Source organism: Eretmochelys imbricata, chromosome 1 (genome assembly GCF_965152235.1).
Source record: "Eretmochelys imbricata isolate rEreImb1 chromosome 1, rEreImb1.hap1, whole genome shotgun sequence".
NCBI lineage: Eukaryota > Metazoa > Chordata > Testudines > Cheloniidae > Eretmochelys > Eretmochelys imbricata.
Window position 1 is genome coordinate 281,543,868 of NC_135572.1, and position 13,859 is coordinate 281,557,726.

Below are 13,859 nucleotides of genomic sequence, written 5' to 3' on the forward strand. Positions count from 1 at the left end.
CAAATGTAAGTAATAGCAGAGATAATAGGGTTTTTGGTAGCATTTTATAAATTGTATCACTTTCCTGAGCCCTGTATGTATTATAAGCAATGTATGTGTTTGTTTTTATGTTTAATATCTTATTGCCTGTTGTCCTGGTGCTTTGTATTTGGTTAATCAAGAGTTAATTCAGAGAGAGAATTAATTATGGAAATATACATTCATATTGAGAGGTATGAATTAAAAGAATATTAAATATATTTTTCATTTATCTGACTTTTATATACACATTTTACATAACTGCTTTCTATTTGTTTTTCATGTTTATGTTCTTACTATTCTAACCAAAAACTAACACAAATTAAATGATAAAAAAGAATAAAGTGAAAAGGTTGGATTCTGCATTTTAAACACAGTACAATCAAGTTCATCTTAAAATGAGAACATACCATGTCTCTATTTATAATTTGATGATGCATCATAATTTTTTGCAGGAGGTGATTGTTATATACCACAAAGGAGTATATTTGTTGGAGGGAAGCAAAGTGAAACATTAACTGGAGAAAAAGAATTAATTACGTCCAGACGTTCAGATGTGAAAGGTATGAATCATTATTTTTGCATTTTGTAATTTTGGAAAACATTTTTTGCTTTCTTTGTAATTTCACTGGACACTTGAGGCAGGACCTAAATGACATCTGTTATATTCCACACACTTTGAGTGAATTGGTGAAGTCCCATCAACAGTGTGGTTTCTTTCATCATACTAAATGATGAAAGCACTTTTATTGGGTTAGGGCAATCTTGCTCCCAATGACTTCAATATAAACAGTATCAGCTTACTAATTATCTTTATCTTCCTAAAGCCCAAAGATCTAATCCTGGGAGCAGGTGATCACTCTCAATTCCAGTGAAAGTCGATGAGAATTGAGGGCGCATAGCATCTCAGAGAATCAGGACCCTAATGAATACCAATGTAAGGCCCTGATTCAGCTAACCACTTGAGCACATGATTAAATCTACCTAAGAACTACTCTCGTATTTCAGATTAGGCACATGGTAAAGTACCTTGCTAAATTGGGACCATAATTTGCACTACAGGATTCCAGAATATGTTTGGAAGAACACAAAATTTCCTTATCTGAATATACTTTTTTTTACGTATATGATTATTGTGGGCAAATCATTTCTTGCATATTATTCTTCTGTTGTTGAACTAAAAGATAAGACGACAAATTCTGGCTATAAATCACAAGTAGGTTAAAAAGTAATGAAACTGTCTACATACATTGAAGTGCAAGTAAAGAATTTCTCCTATATTTTGGCCTGAACTGATAGGAGCAAAAGGTAGTGCTTATGCTGATCAGCTGAATGTGAAAGCAGACAAAGCCCTGGATTCCTGTAGTGGAGCAGGGGACATAGGGTCATAGAGTTTGATAGCTGCCATGCAATGCAGGATGTGAGATTCTGCCCTTCCCTTACTCAATCTCCTTACTCTTGGTGTAAGCACAGAGGGAAGAGTTTTCTTTCATATGTTAAGCGTCATAATTACCAGTGTCTCATCTAGACCAGCTGAGTGACAAGGCCAAGGACATATGAGGGTCAGTTATATGTTGCACAATAGCTCATTCTATAGTTGCTATGCTGTGTTTTGGGTCAACATGCATAAAATTCTGCTGTGGGTGTAACACACTCACTTTTGTAAAGGACCTCCTGTTCAAACAAGCTTACATAAAATCCATGGGTTATAGTCAGGGAACATATGTGTGGATTACAGCAAATATCTGCCCTCCTTAAAATATATGTTGTATTGTCTCAGATTTTTTGGCTTGCATATATGGACACCTTTTGAGCCAGAATTTGGGCCAGAAATATCTGTTACGTACTCTAGTAACACCTAGTTTCCTAAAATAAGCTTGAGGTTTGATGAGAACTTTTTTTTCTAATTGAATCAACATAACTTTTTGGCACCATTATGATTTTACTCTTAGGGATGATATTTATTGATATTCTTACTATAATTACTGTTTTCAGAATCAGTTTTTTAGCACATAAAAGAAAGGTCTGTATCCAACGGAGAGTGTATGTAAAATGTGAGGAAGTTATTCTTGTTTTAATTCAACACTCTACTACTTTAATGAGATAAATAAATAATAATGAGATACTAAATAACGTGTTTTTTCAAAAAATAAATTTGTTTTATTTTTCTCCCTTAGCAATGAGCCACACTGAGCCAGTAAAGAAGCGTCACTTTAAAGGAGTGAAGAAAAAGAAATGGATTTCTGAAGAACCAAAAAACTCATTCAGCATGTTTGCAGGCAAAGGTATTTTGAGAAATCGTTTGGTTAATTTGTTTTAAGTTAATAACTCCCTGTCCATAGAAGCTCACCCCCCTCGCTAGGCATCAGAGCCCAAGCTCTGGCCCAAGCTGGAACTTCAAAGCACTGTTTTTAGAAAACCACAGCTGTTTTTAGAATGCTAGTGGACCCCCCTTGGGGTTGGGAGGCTCGCTCCAAAACATGGTGTAGACATACTCTGTGTGCCCTTCTCTCTGACATAGTATGTCAAACATTGAATAGCATCTATTAAATTTAGCATAATATTGTTTTTCCCCTTTGCAGCAATGCATGCTTCGAATCCAAAAGGTAAAGCAAATTGCCAACAAAATGATCAAAGCAAAGATGCTGAAAATACTTCTTATGTTCCATCTCAAAGAGCCATTGGGAGAAGCATTTCCTTGAATTCTCCAGAACCTGGAAGATCAACAAACATGACCTACAGTAATGTCAGTGTTACCAAAGAATCCAAGCCGAATCCATCTACAGGTGAGCTCCTGATTACACAGGATTCCTTGCCTAGAAGAAGATCGTCCATATAATTGGTCAAGTTCCTCAGTTATGCCAGTGCAACTCCACCAGATTAGTATAACCAGTGTGATAAAGCTCTGTCCTTGCCTCCATGGATCACGCATTTCCTGGCTGATTTCACTAGCCTCAGAGGCTCACTGTGACCCTCCATGTAACCCTTCTCTCTCTAGAGACAAGAGTCACAGTCTACTGAGCCATTTTCATCATAAGCCAGCGAGGGAGGTGAGGAGAAGTTATCCTTCCTTGCACAGTCTCTGTTGTCTCCCAGTCTCAGTGATTAATCAGAGAGCAAAGGGGGGAGGAGCCCAGGCCCACCCGCTACCCTGGGCTCTAACCCAGAGACCCTAATAGTATCAGCTATGGTAGCTGACCTTTTAGAAACATAACGTGTACAATTCCCTGGGCTACTTCCCCCACAGCAGCCCTCACTTCCTCAAGCTCCACTTCACCCTTACCTCAGGGCCTCCTTCCTTGTGCCTGATATGGTGTGTACTACTCAGCCTCTCCAGCAGCACAACTTCCTCCCACAGCTCCTGACATGCACATCCACCTGACTAACTGGGAGGCTTTTAACTAGTTTCAACCAGCCCCTGATTGGCTTCAGGTGTCCCAATCAACCTAGCCTTCTCCCTGCCTTCTGGAAAGTTCTTAATTGGCCCCAGGTGTCTTAATTGACCTGGAGCAGCTGCCATTTCACTTATCCTGGTACCAGGGATTTGTTTAGCCTGGAGCTAATATATCTATCTCCCACTGCTTTTCCATAGCCATCTGGCCTTGCCCCGTCACACCAGCTAGACAAATTAAGACTGGAAATACAGCATTAATTTTTAACAGTGAAAGTAAATAACCGCTGGAACAACTTACCAAGCATCATGGTGGCTTCTCCATCACCTAGAAACAGTGAGAGTAGTTAACCATTGGAACAGTTTACCCAGGGTCATGGTGGATTCTTCATCATGGACAATTTTAAGATTGGATTTTTTTCTAAACGATCTGCTCTAGGGATTGTTTTGAGGAAGTTCTATAGCCTGTGTTACACAGGAGGTCATACTAGATGATCACAATGTTCCCTTCTGCCTTGGAGTCTGTGAAAAACCAAGAGCAGAGTTTGACCCAATATAATCGTAATAAGCAGGTCTCATTGCAATATTTACAGGTAAAAATGAAAATTTTTATGCACTTCTGTGGAAGTTGCCAATTAAAGTCAGGTTTCAGAGTAACAGCCGTGTTAGTCTGTATTCGCAAAAAGAAAAGGAGTACTTGTGGCACCTTAGAGACTAACCAATTTATTTGAGCATGAGCTTTCGTGAGCTACAGCTCACTTCATCGGATGCATACTGTGGAAACTGCAGAAGACATTATATACACAGAGACCATACGATCATGGTCTCTGTGTATATAATGTCTTCTGCAGTTTCCACAGTATGCATCCGATGAAGTGAGCTGTAGCTCACGAAAGCTCATGCTCAAATAAATTGGTTAGTCTCTAAGGTGCCACAAGTACTCCTTTTCAATTAAAGTCAGACAACATTCTCTTGAGCAGTAGTTCTCCCATCTTTAGAGGGTGCAGCACAAATCCACCTCCATGTCCAGTCCAGCTGGCGCACACCAAAAGTTCCCTAGTGCATATTAATGTAGTACTGTTTGAAATGGTATTAATATAACATGCTATTGGGAATTTTTAGTGCATGCCAACAGGGGCCACCGAAGCCAGTTACTGCACAACGTGCTGGTGCACTTTAGAATTTACATGCCAGCGGGTGTGAACCAAGGCACTGTGTAGACAAGCCCTCAGTCTCTGTTTAAAGTTTAAATTATTTTATATTTTGGAGATTGCTTTTGTTGTGTCAATTGATGCTATAGCTAATATTTTTGTAACATGAGTAGCAGAATAAGAAGCAGTTTACTGTAATTGTAAGTGAAAATGTAAATCAAGAATTATATTTCTTTAAAGACAAATGGACTGCAGCATCCTATAATTCACCAGCGTGGAGAAAAAGAAGCCCACATACAAAAGCATACTCTAAATCTGAAAAAATCCATTCAGGTACCTATTTGACAGCATTACTTTCAGTGCAATGTAATATAGTAAAGATGACACATCTGTTTTAATTCTCTCTCCAGCTAGAATCTGGAAGAAGCTTTTACCTAGGCACCTACCTTAAGACAACTGTTTTCTAAGGGGAGCTGAAAAATCCGAGAGAGTTATCTGCCCTTTTGTTTTGAGACCACGTTCTTTTACCCAATATCTCATGGTTTCCCACTTTTGGCAAGATACATGACTTCCTCTAAAGTCAGGAGCTACTATGCTGTTGTTACTGTATGGAGTAGCTGTTGGCTTGCAGTGCTGGACAAAGTACTATGGTTATGCAATCCACATTAGTACAGTGTGGGTCTTTATCCCCCTTTAGTGGTTTCTCCAAAGAAGACCTTAATGAGAATTTCAGAGTAACAGCCGTGTTAGTCTGTATTCGCAAAAAGAAAAGGAGTACTTGTGGCACCTTAGAGACTAACCAATTTATTTGAGCATGAGCTTTCGTGAGCTACAGCTCACTTCATCGGATGCATACCGTGGAAACTGCAGAAGACATTATATACACACAGAGACCATGAAACAATACCTCCTCCCACCCCACTGTCCTGCTGGTAGTAGCTTATCTAAAGTGATCATCAAGTTGGGCCATTTCCAGCACAAATCCAGGTTTTCTCACCCTCCGCCCCCCCCCACACACACACACAAACTCACTCTCCTGCTGGTAACAGCCCATCCAAAGTGACCACTCTCTTCACAATGTGTATGATAATCAAGGTGGGCCATTTCCTGCACAAATCCAGGTTTTCTCACCCCCCCCCACCCCCATACACACACAAACTCACTCTCCTGCTGGTAATAGCCCATCCAAAGTGACTACTCTCCCTACAATGTGCATGGTAATCAAGGTGGGCCATTTCCAGCACAAATCCAGGCTTTCTCACCCCCCCTCCCCCCCAGAAACACACACACACACAAACTCACTCTCCTGCTGGCAATAGCTCATCCAAACTGACCAAACTCCAAGTTTAAATCCAAGTTTAACCAGAACGTCTGGGGGGTGGGGTAGGAAAAAACAAGGGGAAATAGGCTACCTTGCATAATGACTTAGCCACTCCCAGTCTCTATTTAAGCCTAAATTAATAGTATCCAATTTGCAAATGAATTCCAATTCAGCAGTTTCTCGCTGGAGTCTGGATTTGAAGTTTTTTTGTTGTAAGATAGCAACTTTCATGTCTGTGATTGCGTGACCAGAGAGATTGAAGTGTTCTCCGACTGGTTTATGAATGTTATAATTCTTGACATCTGATTTGTGTCCATTTATTCTTTTACGTAGAGACTGTCCAGTTTGACCAATGTAAATGGCAGAGGGGCATTGCTGGCACATGAGGGCATATATCACATTGGTGGATGTGCAGGTGAACGAACCTCTGATAGTGTGGCTGATGTGATTAGGCCCTGTGATGGTGTCCCCTGAATAGATGTGTGGGCACAGTTGGCAACGGGCTTTGTTGCAAGGATAGGTTCCTGGGTTAGTGATTCTGTTGTGTGGTATGTGGTTGTTGGTGAGTATTTGCTTCAGGTTGCGGGGCTGTCTGTAGGCAAGGACTGGCCTGTCTCCCAAGATTTGTGAGAATGTTGGGTCATCCTTCAGGATAGGTTGTAGATCCTTAATAATGCGTTGGAGGGGTTTTAGTTGGGGGCTGAAGGTGACGGCTAGTGGCGTTCTGTTATTTTCTTTGTTAGGCCTGTCCTGTAGTAGGTGACTTCTGGGAACTCTTCTGGCTCTGTCAATCTGTTTCTTCACTTCCACAGGTGGGTACTGTAGTTTGATACAGATCTTGTAGGTGTTTGTCTCTGTCTGAGGGGTTGGAGCAAATGCGGTTGTATTGCAGAGCTTGGCTGTAGACGATGGATCGTGTGGTGTGGTCAGGGTGAAAGCTGGAGGCATGTAGGTAGGAATAGCGGTCAGTAGGTTTCCGGTATAGGGTGGTGTTTATGTGACCATTGTTTATTAGCACTGTTGTGTCCAGGAAGTGGATCTCTTGTGTGGACTGGACCAGGCTGAGGTTGATGGTGGGATGGAAATTGTTGAAATCATGGTGGAATTCTTCAAGGGCTTCTTTTCCATGGGTTCAGATGATGAAGATGTCATCAATATAGCACAAGTAGAGTAGGGGCTTTAGGGGACGAGAGCTGAGGAAGCGTTTTTCTAAATCAGCCATAAAAATGTTGGCATACTGTGGGGCCATGCGGGTACCCATAGCAGTGCCGCTGATCTGAAGGTATACATTGTCCCCAAATGTAAAATAGTTATGGGTAAACTTCAATCCATCAGTGATCTTCCTGATAACACCATCCTGGCCACTATGGATGTAGAAGCCCTCTACACCAACATTCCACACAAAGATGGACTACAAGCCGTCAAGAACACTATCCCCGATAATGTCACGGCTAACCTGGTGGCTGAACTTTGTGACTTTGTCCTTACCCATAACTATTTTACATTTGGGGACAATGTATACCTTCAGATCAGCTGCACTGCTATGGGTACCCGCATGGCCCCACAGTATGCCAACATTTTTATGGCTGATTTAGATTTTGTGCTGGAAATGGCCCAACTTGATGATCACTTTAGATAAGCTATTACCAGCAGGAGAGTGAGTTTGTGTGTGTATGGGGGTGGGGGGGTGAGCGGGGTGAGAAAACCTGGATTTGTGCTGGAAATGGCCCACCTTGATTACCATGCACATTGTAGGGAGAGTGGTCACTTTGGATAAGCTATTACCAGCAGGAGAGTGAGTTTGTGTGTGTGGTTTTTGGAGGGGGGTGAGGGAGTGAGAGAACCTGGATTTGTGCAGGAAATGGCCCCCCTTGATTATCATACACATTGTGAAGAGAGTGGTCACTTTGGATGGGCTATTACCAGCAGGAGAGTGAATTTGTGTGGGGGGGCGGAGGGTGAGAAAACCTGGATTTGTGCTGGAAATGGCCCAACTTGATGATCACTTTAGATAAGCTATTACCAGCAGGACAGTGGGGTGGGAGGAGGTATTGTTTCATGGTCTCTGTGTGTATATAACGTCTTCTGCAGTTTCCACGTATGCATCCGATGAAGTGAGCTGTAGCTCACGAAAGCTTATGCTCAAATAAATTGGTTAGTCTCTAAGGTGCCAGAAGTACTCCTTTTCTTTTTTCTTAATGAGAATGCAACAGCTGCAAGCTAGGGGACTAAGTCCTGTAGCTCAAGCAGTAGAGCTGATGCATTGAATGCAGGATGTCTCAGTCCCCTCTGACAATCCATGGCAGGTTGTCATCACAATTGGCATCCTTCCTCACCCTCCCTTTGCTTTCTAAGACTTCTGTTCACCAAGATATTTAAGCACATGCCTAACTGCTTAAGATCATAAGTTGTGTGGCTATTTAGGCTTAAAGTTAGGCATATGCTCAAGTACCTTGCTGAACTGAAACCTAAGTCCATACATCTTCACTACAGTGTCTATATCGGACCTGGAGCCCTTCCCAATCCAAAAGTGGCAATACAGCACTGGAGCTTGTGGAATCTCTGTGATTCTCCCATGGTCCCCAGCCATGGAAATTGCTAGGTGATGCAGGGCAGGTTCTTCTTCGTCTGTGGCATACAGTCTTATGTGGTCCTCAAGATTGCTAGTTTCAGAAGATATCTTTTAAATAGTCTGCGAACACCCACAGACATGGTGAACTGAATTGCACTTAAATGCTGGAAATGATGTCCCTGAGTGAATCAATGTTTCCAGTGAAGGATCAGGCTTCAGTGGTGGTCTGACTGTAATTACTAAATAATCTCTGCCCTTCAGGTTTTCCCATTTACAAAGCTGCCCACGCTTTCCCAAATGTTATTGCATAAATTCTATGTGTGATATGCATTTTTAATGCGCTCGCACACACGCGCATTCAGACAGTGCTTAAAGATCTATTTGCAAAGATGTTGGAGAAAAAAAATCTGTGTGGCATTTTGAAAATGCGTCAGTTATATTGAGTGAATATTTTCTCTTTATTGTAATAAACTGTTATAAGTGCTAAATGCTCCAACGCTTAATAAGTCTTTAAAAGGACATGGAGATTTATAACAATAAATTATACAAAAATATGGTGTGTATTTTGGCTACAGATCCAAGAAGAAATGGAAGCAAGTGAAAAAGAGAAAGAAAGAGACTTTGAGAAAATAAAGAAGTGAAGTACAATCCATCATACAATTTACAATAAAAAATGATAAAAATGCAAATTCAAGAAATGAGATTATCACATGCTTCACACTGGAGATCCAAAGATGATAAAATGCAATTTCTAAAAATAAGATGCAGGAAGTGTACACTGTATGGTTTCAAAACTGATAAAAACGCAAATTAAAAAAAACCTACATACTGCTTGTGTATTTATGAGGTCTGCAGTCTATTCAGTATAGTGTTGAAGTTTAACCTAGTTTGAAAGTTGGACTATTCAAGTCATTTTTAACTGTGATCCTGGCTGTGAAGTACAGATTGATTCTAAACCAGATCTTTGATCTCTACAGGGAAAAGATCCTTGAATGCAGCCTCCTTCCATTTTGTTTGCCCAAATGCTGTAGGACATTCTTAATAATGAGAATGGATGTGGCTAGCTGGATTTAGTGAAGCAGAGCAGCAGTTCAGAGACAGTCTTGATCTGTAAGATAGACAGTCTTGATAAACAGGCAAAGACAGTTTTGATCTGTATGATAGGGTCTGTGAACAACTTCAAACTAGGGGACTAGGGATCCACAAAGGTTCTTAAGCACCTAAACCCCTGGTTTAGGCCTCTAAATTTTGGGTTTAGGTCCCTAATTCCCAGTTTTGGCTCCACTGTGATCCACATATCTCTGAAAAACAACGAGGAGTCCTTGTGGCCACGAGGACTCCTCATTGTTTTTGCTGATACAGACTAACACGACTAGCACTCTGAAACATATCTCTGAAATGCTCTTACTCTCTTATTTACATCAGTGAGCTTTGGATCAGGCCCTCAATGCCCTTTGCATTCCAAAATCTATTTTATTTTTACTACGGCCTGATATGCACCTAAAAGTTAGTTCAATTTGGCTACATTATTCAGGGTTGTGAAAAACTTTCATTCCCAGTGCAATATAGTTAAGTCATCCTAACTCCTATTTAGACGCAGCTGGCTCGATGGACAGATTCTTCCACTGATCTAGCTACTGCCTCTGGGAAAGGAGATTTTACTACAGCGGTGGAAAAACGCCTCCTGTCTCTGCAGTAAGTGTCCGCACTACAGCGGCTAGAGCAACGGTGCTGCTGTAGCACTTGTAGTGTAGACATAGCCTAACCGAGAACTAGGGTTTTTAAAATGTTATCGACTATAAAACTCTATCTGTAATTACTTGGGGCTGGTCTACTCTAGAACTGCTACGGCGGTGCAGCTGTACCGATGTAGCTGCACCACTGCGGCGCTGCTAGTGCGGACAGTCTGTACTGATGGGAGAGAGCTCTCCCCTCGGCATCATTACGCCCCCTCCCCGAGCGGCAGGAGTTATGTGGGCAGGAGAACTTCTCCCACCGACGTAGCACTGGCCACGCTGGCGCTTAGGTCAGTGTAACGTACGTCGCTCAGGGGGGTGACTTTTCCACATCTCTGAGTGACTTAAGTTATACCGAAGTAAGTGCTAGTGTGTACAAGCCCCTTGGTAAATGTTAACCTAAAGGAAGATGTTACAAACATGATCCCCATGTTCATTACCATGTTAAGTCTCAGTTAGTGACAAAAACACCGTCTTTAAAGAATAAATATAGAGCTTGATATTTAGGTACTGAACACTTCTGGTGAGGTGCTAAGTGCCTTTAACTACCACTAAAGTCAGTCGGAATTGAGAGTATTCAGCACTTTGCAGGATCAGATCCCTAGCTAAGGTCTTTGTCACAGCTGGAAAATAGTCTCAGGATTCATTAAAAAACAAACAAACAAATAAAAATGGAACAATGTCTGGTATTGTTATTTCCAAATCACCAGGGCCTCTCCTACTGTATTACTTAACCCTCTTATAGCTGATTGGCTTTGTCTTTAGTATCCCATTAAGCACTTCAGTGGGAATTGAGGAGAATCAGCACTTCACACAAACAGGCCCATACTTTGCACTGTTTTCCAGATCATATTTCTCAAAGCAGAATTATATTATTAATAAAACAGGTTAGGCATTTTAGGCACCTGAAATAGTTAGTAGACTAAAAAATGCCATCACCTGTGTTTTATAAAAACCTGTAAAAACTCCCTCCTGAGACCCTACATTTCAGAGCAATAACTCCAGGGGCATAAACAGGGGTATAAACTCCAGGGGCATAAAAGCATTGTAACATGAAATAAGCTGTATATATAAGTAATACATCAAAATCTCTCTTTATTGGACACCCAAAGGACCAACACAAATTTGTTGCCTTATACAGCTGGTCTTTAAAGTTTGAACAAAATTATACCGGAAACTTTGGTGATACGTTAGTATAGGGATTTAAGGCAGTGAGCTTCCAGTGGAGGTGATCATTAGTACAAATTTTACAGCATATAAATATTTGATTTAAAAAAATAAAAATTAAGAAAAATACAAATGGATTTGCCTGTGAAAAAGTCTAATCAGAACTGTAGTCACTAGAGGTCAGTATAGTCACAGGAATGGAATCAAATCACTAACAACATGATTTTACTAACTTTCTTCAACATATAGGGTCTGATGCCAATTTGTAGTAAAATCTCTTTTGTGCTGCTTTGGCATGAGTTTAAAGTGAGTGGAAAAGACCCATTACAAATCCACTTGTAGAGAGGGCCTCACTCCTTGATGTAGAGCTGTCATAATGCCTCTGCATCAGCCCCGGACCCATCGCCTCCTGGAGAGGGCTATGGGAAAGAAAGTGCAAGTTGGAGCAGCTCCAAGGCTGTTTTAATGTATACAGGGGGACAGGCCAACCCCTGCATGGTCCCAGAATACGGGGAGCACAAGAATAAGGAAACTGAGATTCAGACCCATATGAGTTTGACATTGCGATTTTTTGCAGATGAAAATATACGTGGAAACTTACTGCTGTGAAGCACAAACTTTGAAACACTATGGTGTAACTATAATGCATTTTAGAGCAGAGTGATAGAGGGCACTTAAATATAGACAAGATACATTTATAATATTTGCAAATAAAAAAGAAAAGACATCTGGAACAATGGGCACTCTGGGGCCTAATTCTAGCCTTGATGCTCTTGCCTAACTTGTATTAACAGAGGTGAGAGTCACAATAGAGAACTGCCACTAAGGATAGCTTTCAATGGAGAAAATCCATTTGTTTCATTACAGTGGTAGTGTGTGTTCTAGAGGTTACCATATCTGCATGTGTTGCCTCCAAATGAAGTAAAATGTGAGGTCAAAACCTGCTTGGGTTTATTAAAGCTGTTTGGAGAGCAAGATATTTTGTTCCAGGTTACTGAAAGTTTCTTGAGACTTGATAATGAGGTACATAATATTAATCATTTTTGTACTGAATGCACAAAATGCTAAGTACATGCACAGGTCTGTTCTGGCATACACTGGGCAATATACAGATGGATTCTCTAAGATCAGTCTAGAAAGCTGGAGGGAACCTACTCAGAACAATACATCCTTTCTTTTGCTAACTGTAAAAACAGGCTTCTGTTCTTGTGTTATAGTTGCCAAAACCAATCAGTAGCCTGTGATCTGTTTATTGAAGCTCAGGCAACTCACTGGGCATGGCACAGAGCAGCTCAGCTCAGGTGGAAGTGCTGTCAGGAAAAAGGTCTGATGGGGGAATGTAATGATATCACCATTTTCCAGAACTGGGTCAAGATGCAGGGGTCAGTTGTAAAGGTATTTAGGCACCTAAAGGTATAGATAAGCACCTAGTGGGATTTTTCAAAAGTTCCTAAACAGGTTAGATGCCTATCTCTCATTGAAAGTCTTGGCTGTGATCATGGCTTAAGTGCACTTTTACTCTGAAAAGGGACTTTGTAAATGGGGGACATTTTTTCACTCAAACAGATCTCCTTCCTAAAATTTACACTTGGTAGCAAAAGCAACACAGACAAGAGGTAGTGAGCCTGATTCTATTGGTGCTTGCACCTTAGTAACTAAGGATTGTTAACTACATCCCAAATGGAAGGCCAAACTCTGCCACCCCACTGAGGGCAAAGAGGGTGTAGAGTTGTAACGAAGGGCAGAATCTGAAGACAGTAGTGTTTCCTAGGAGTAAGGGCTTATCCTACAAGATGCTGTGTGCTCCCATTGACCTCAGTAGAACTATTCAGATGCCAAAAGTTAAGCATGTGACTATGTGTTTTGCTGGCTTAGGTCAGAGTGTTTAGCAACTGGCCAGATTGCTCCCTGAGTGCAGCATTTGGCCTGCAGTCCAGCATTTGGCCTGCATTGTTCTTGATATTTGAGAAGGAAAAAACCCCGCTTGACTTCTCAAGATCTCAAGATGAGTTACAACGGAGCAAATCTGCTAAATAAATCATGAGAAACAATTAAAATGGAACTCCCTTATGTAGCCTTTATGGAACCAATTTTTTGTGTAGAAATGCATTTTAACAAGGTAGATATAGCAAATCACCTCATATTTACTTCTTCTGTTGGTTAACATCCTTTTATTTTGATGGCCAAAGTGAGAGTCAGTGTGATAGAGGGTGGATAGTTTGTTGTGTAGTTATGTATTCTTGAGGAGCACCACATCACCTGTGTTTAGAAGTGGAATCTTCTGGATTGCTTCTGCATATTCTTTTATTTTTACATCTGCTGGTGTGATGCATACCCTTATGGACTCATCAGAGGTGGTTGTTTTTACCTTGGGCAATCTGGTTCTGTGTTGCAGGCCAAACAGAATGGTAGACAACAGCACTAATCAAACGGTGAGGGGTAACCGGAGGAGCTAATAAGAAATGGATACAACTTCTTACATCAGTGCCAGCTATCATGGAGA

At 41.1% G+C, this 13,859-nt stretch overlaps 1 protein-coding gene across 2 annotated transcripts in view; it reads left to right on the forward strand.

Moving 5' to 3' along the window:
• The window catches only part of C1H12orf50 (chromosome 1 C12orf50 homolog), a 30,882-nt gene extending 21,658 nt beyond the window's left edge, over positions 1 to 9,224 (forward strand). The window contains exons 8-12 of one of the 2 annotated variants that reach the window (XM_077832542.1): positions 474 to 581; positions 2,196 to 2,303; positions 2,601 to 2,804; positions 4,801 to 4,893; positions 9,029 to 9,224. In XM_077832542.1, the coding sequence (XP_077688668.1) occupies positions 474 to 581; positions 2,196 to 2,303; positions 2,601 to 2,804; positions 4,801 to 4,893; positions 9,029 to 9,054 (539 nt within the window). In that variant the 3' untranslated portion in view covers positions 9,055 to 9,224. Of the gene's footprint in view, positions 1 to 473; positions 582 to 2,195; positions 2,304 to 2,600; positions 2,805 to 4,800; positions 4,959 to 9,028 lie in introns of those variants that run through there. The other variant, XM_077832550.1, reaches the window with a different exon arrangement.
• The last annotated feature ends 4,635 nt before the right edge of the window (positions 9,225 to 13,859 follow it).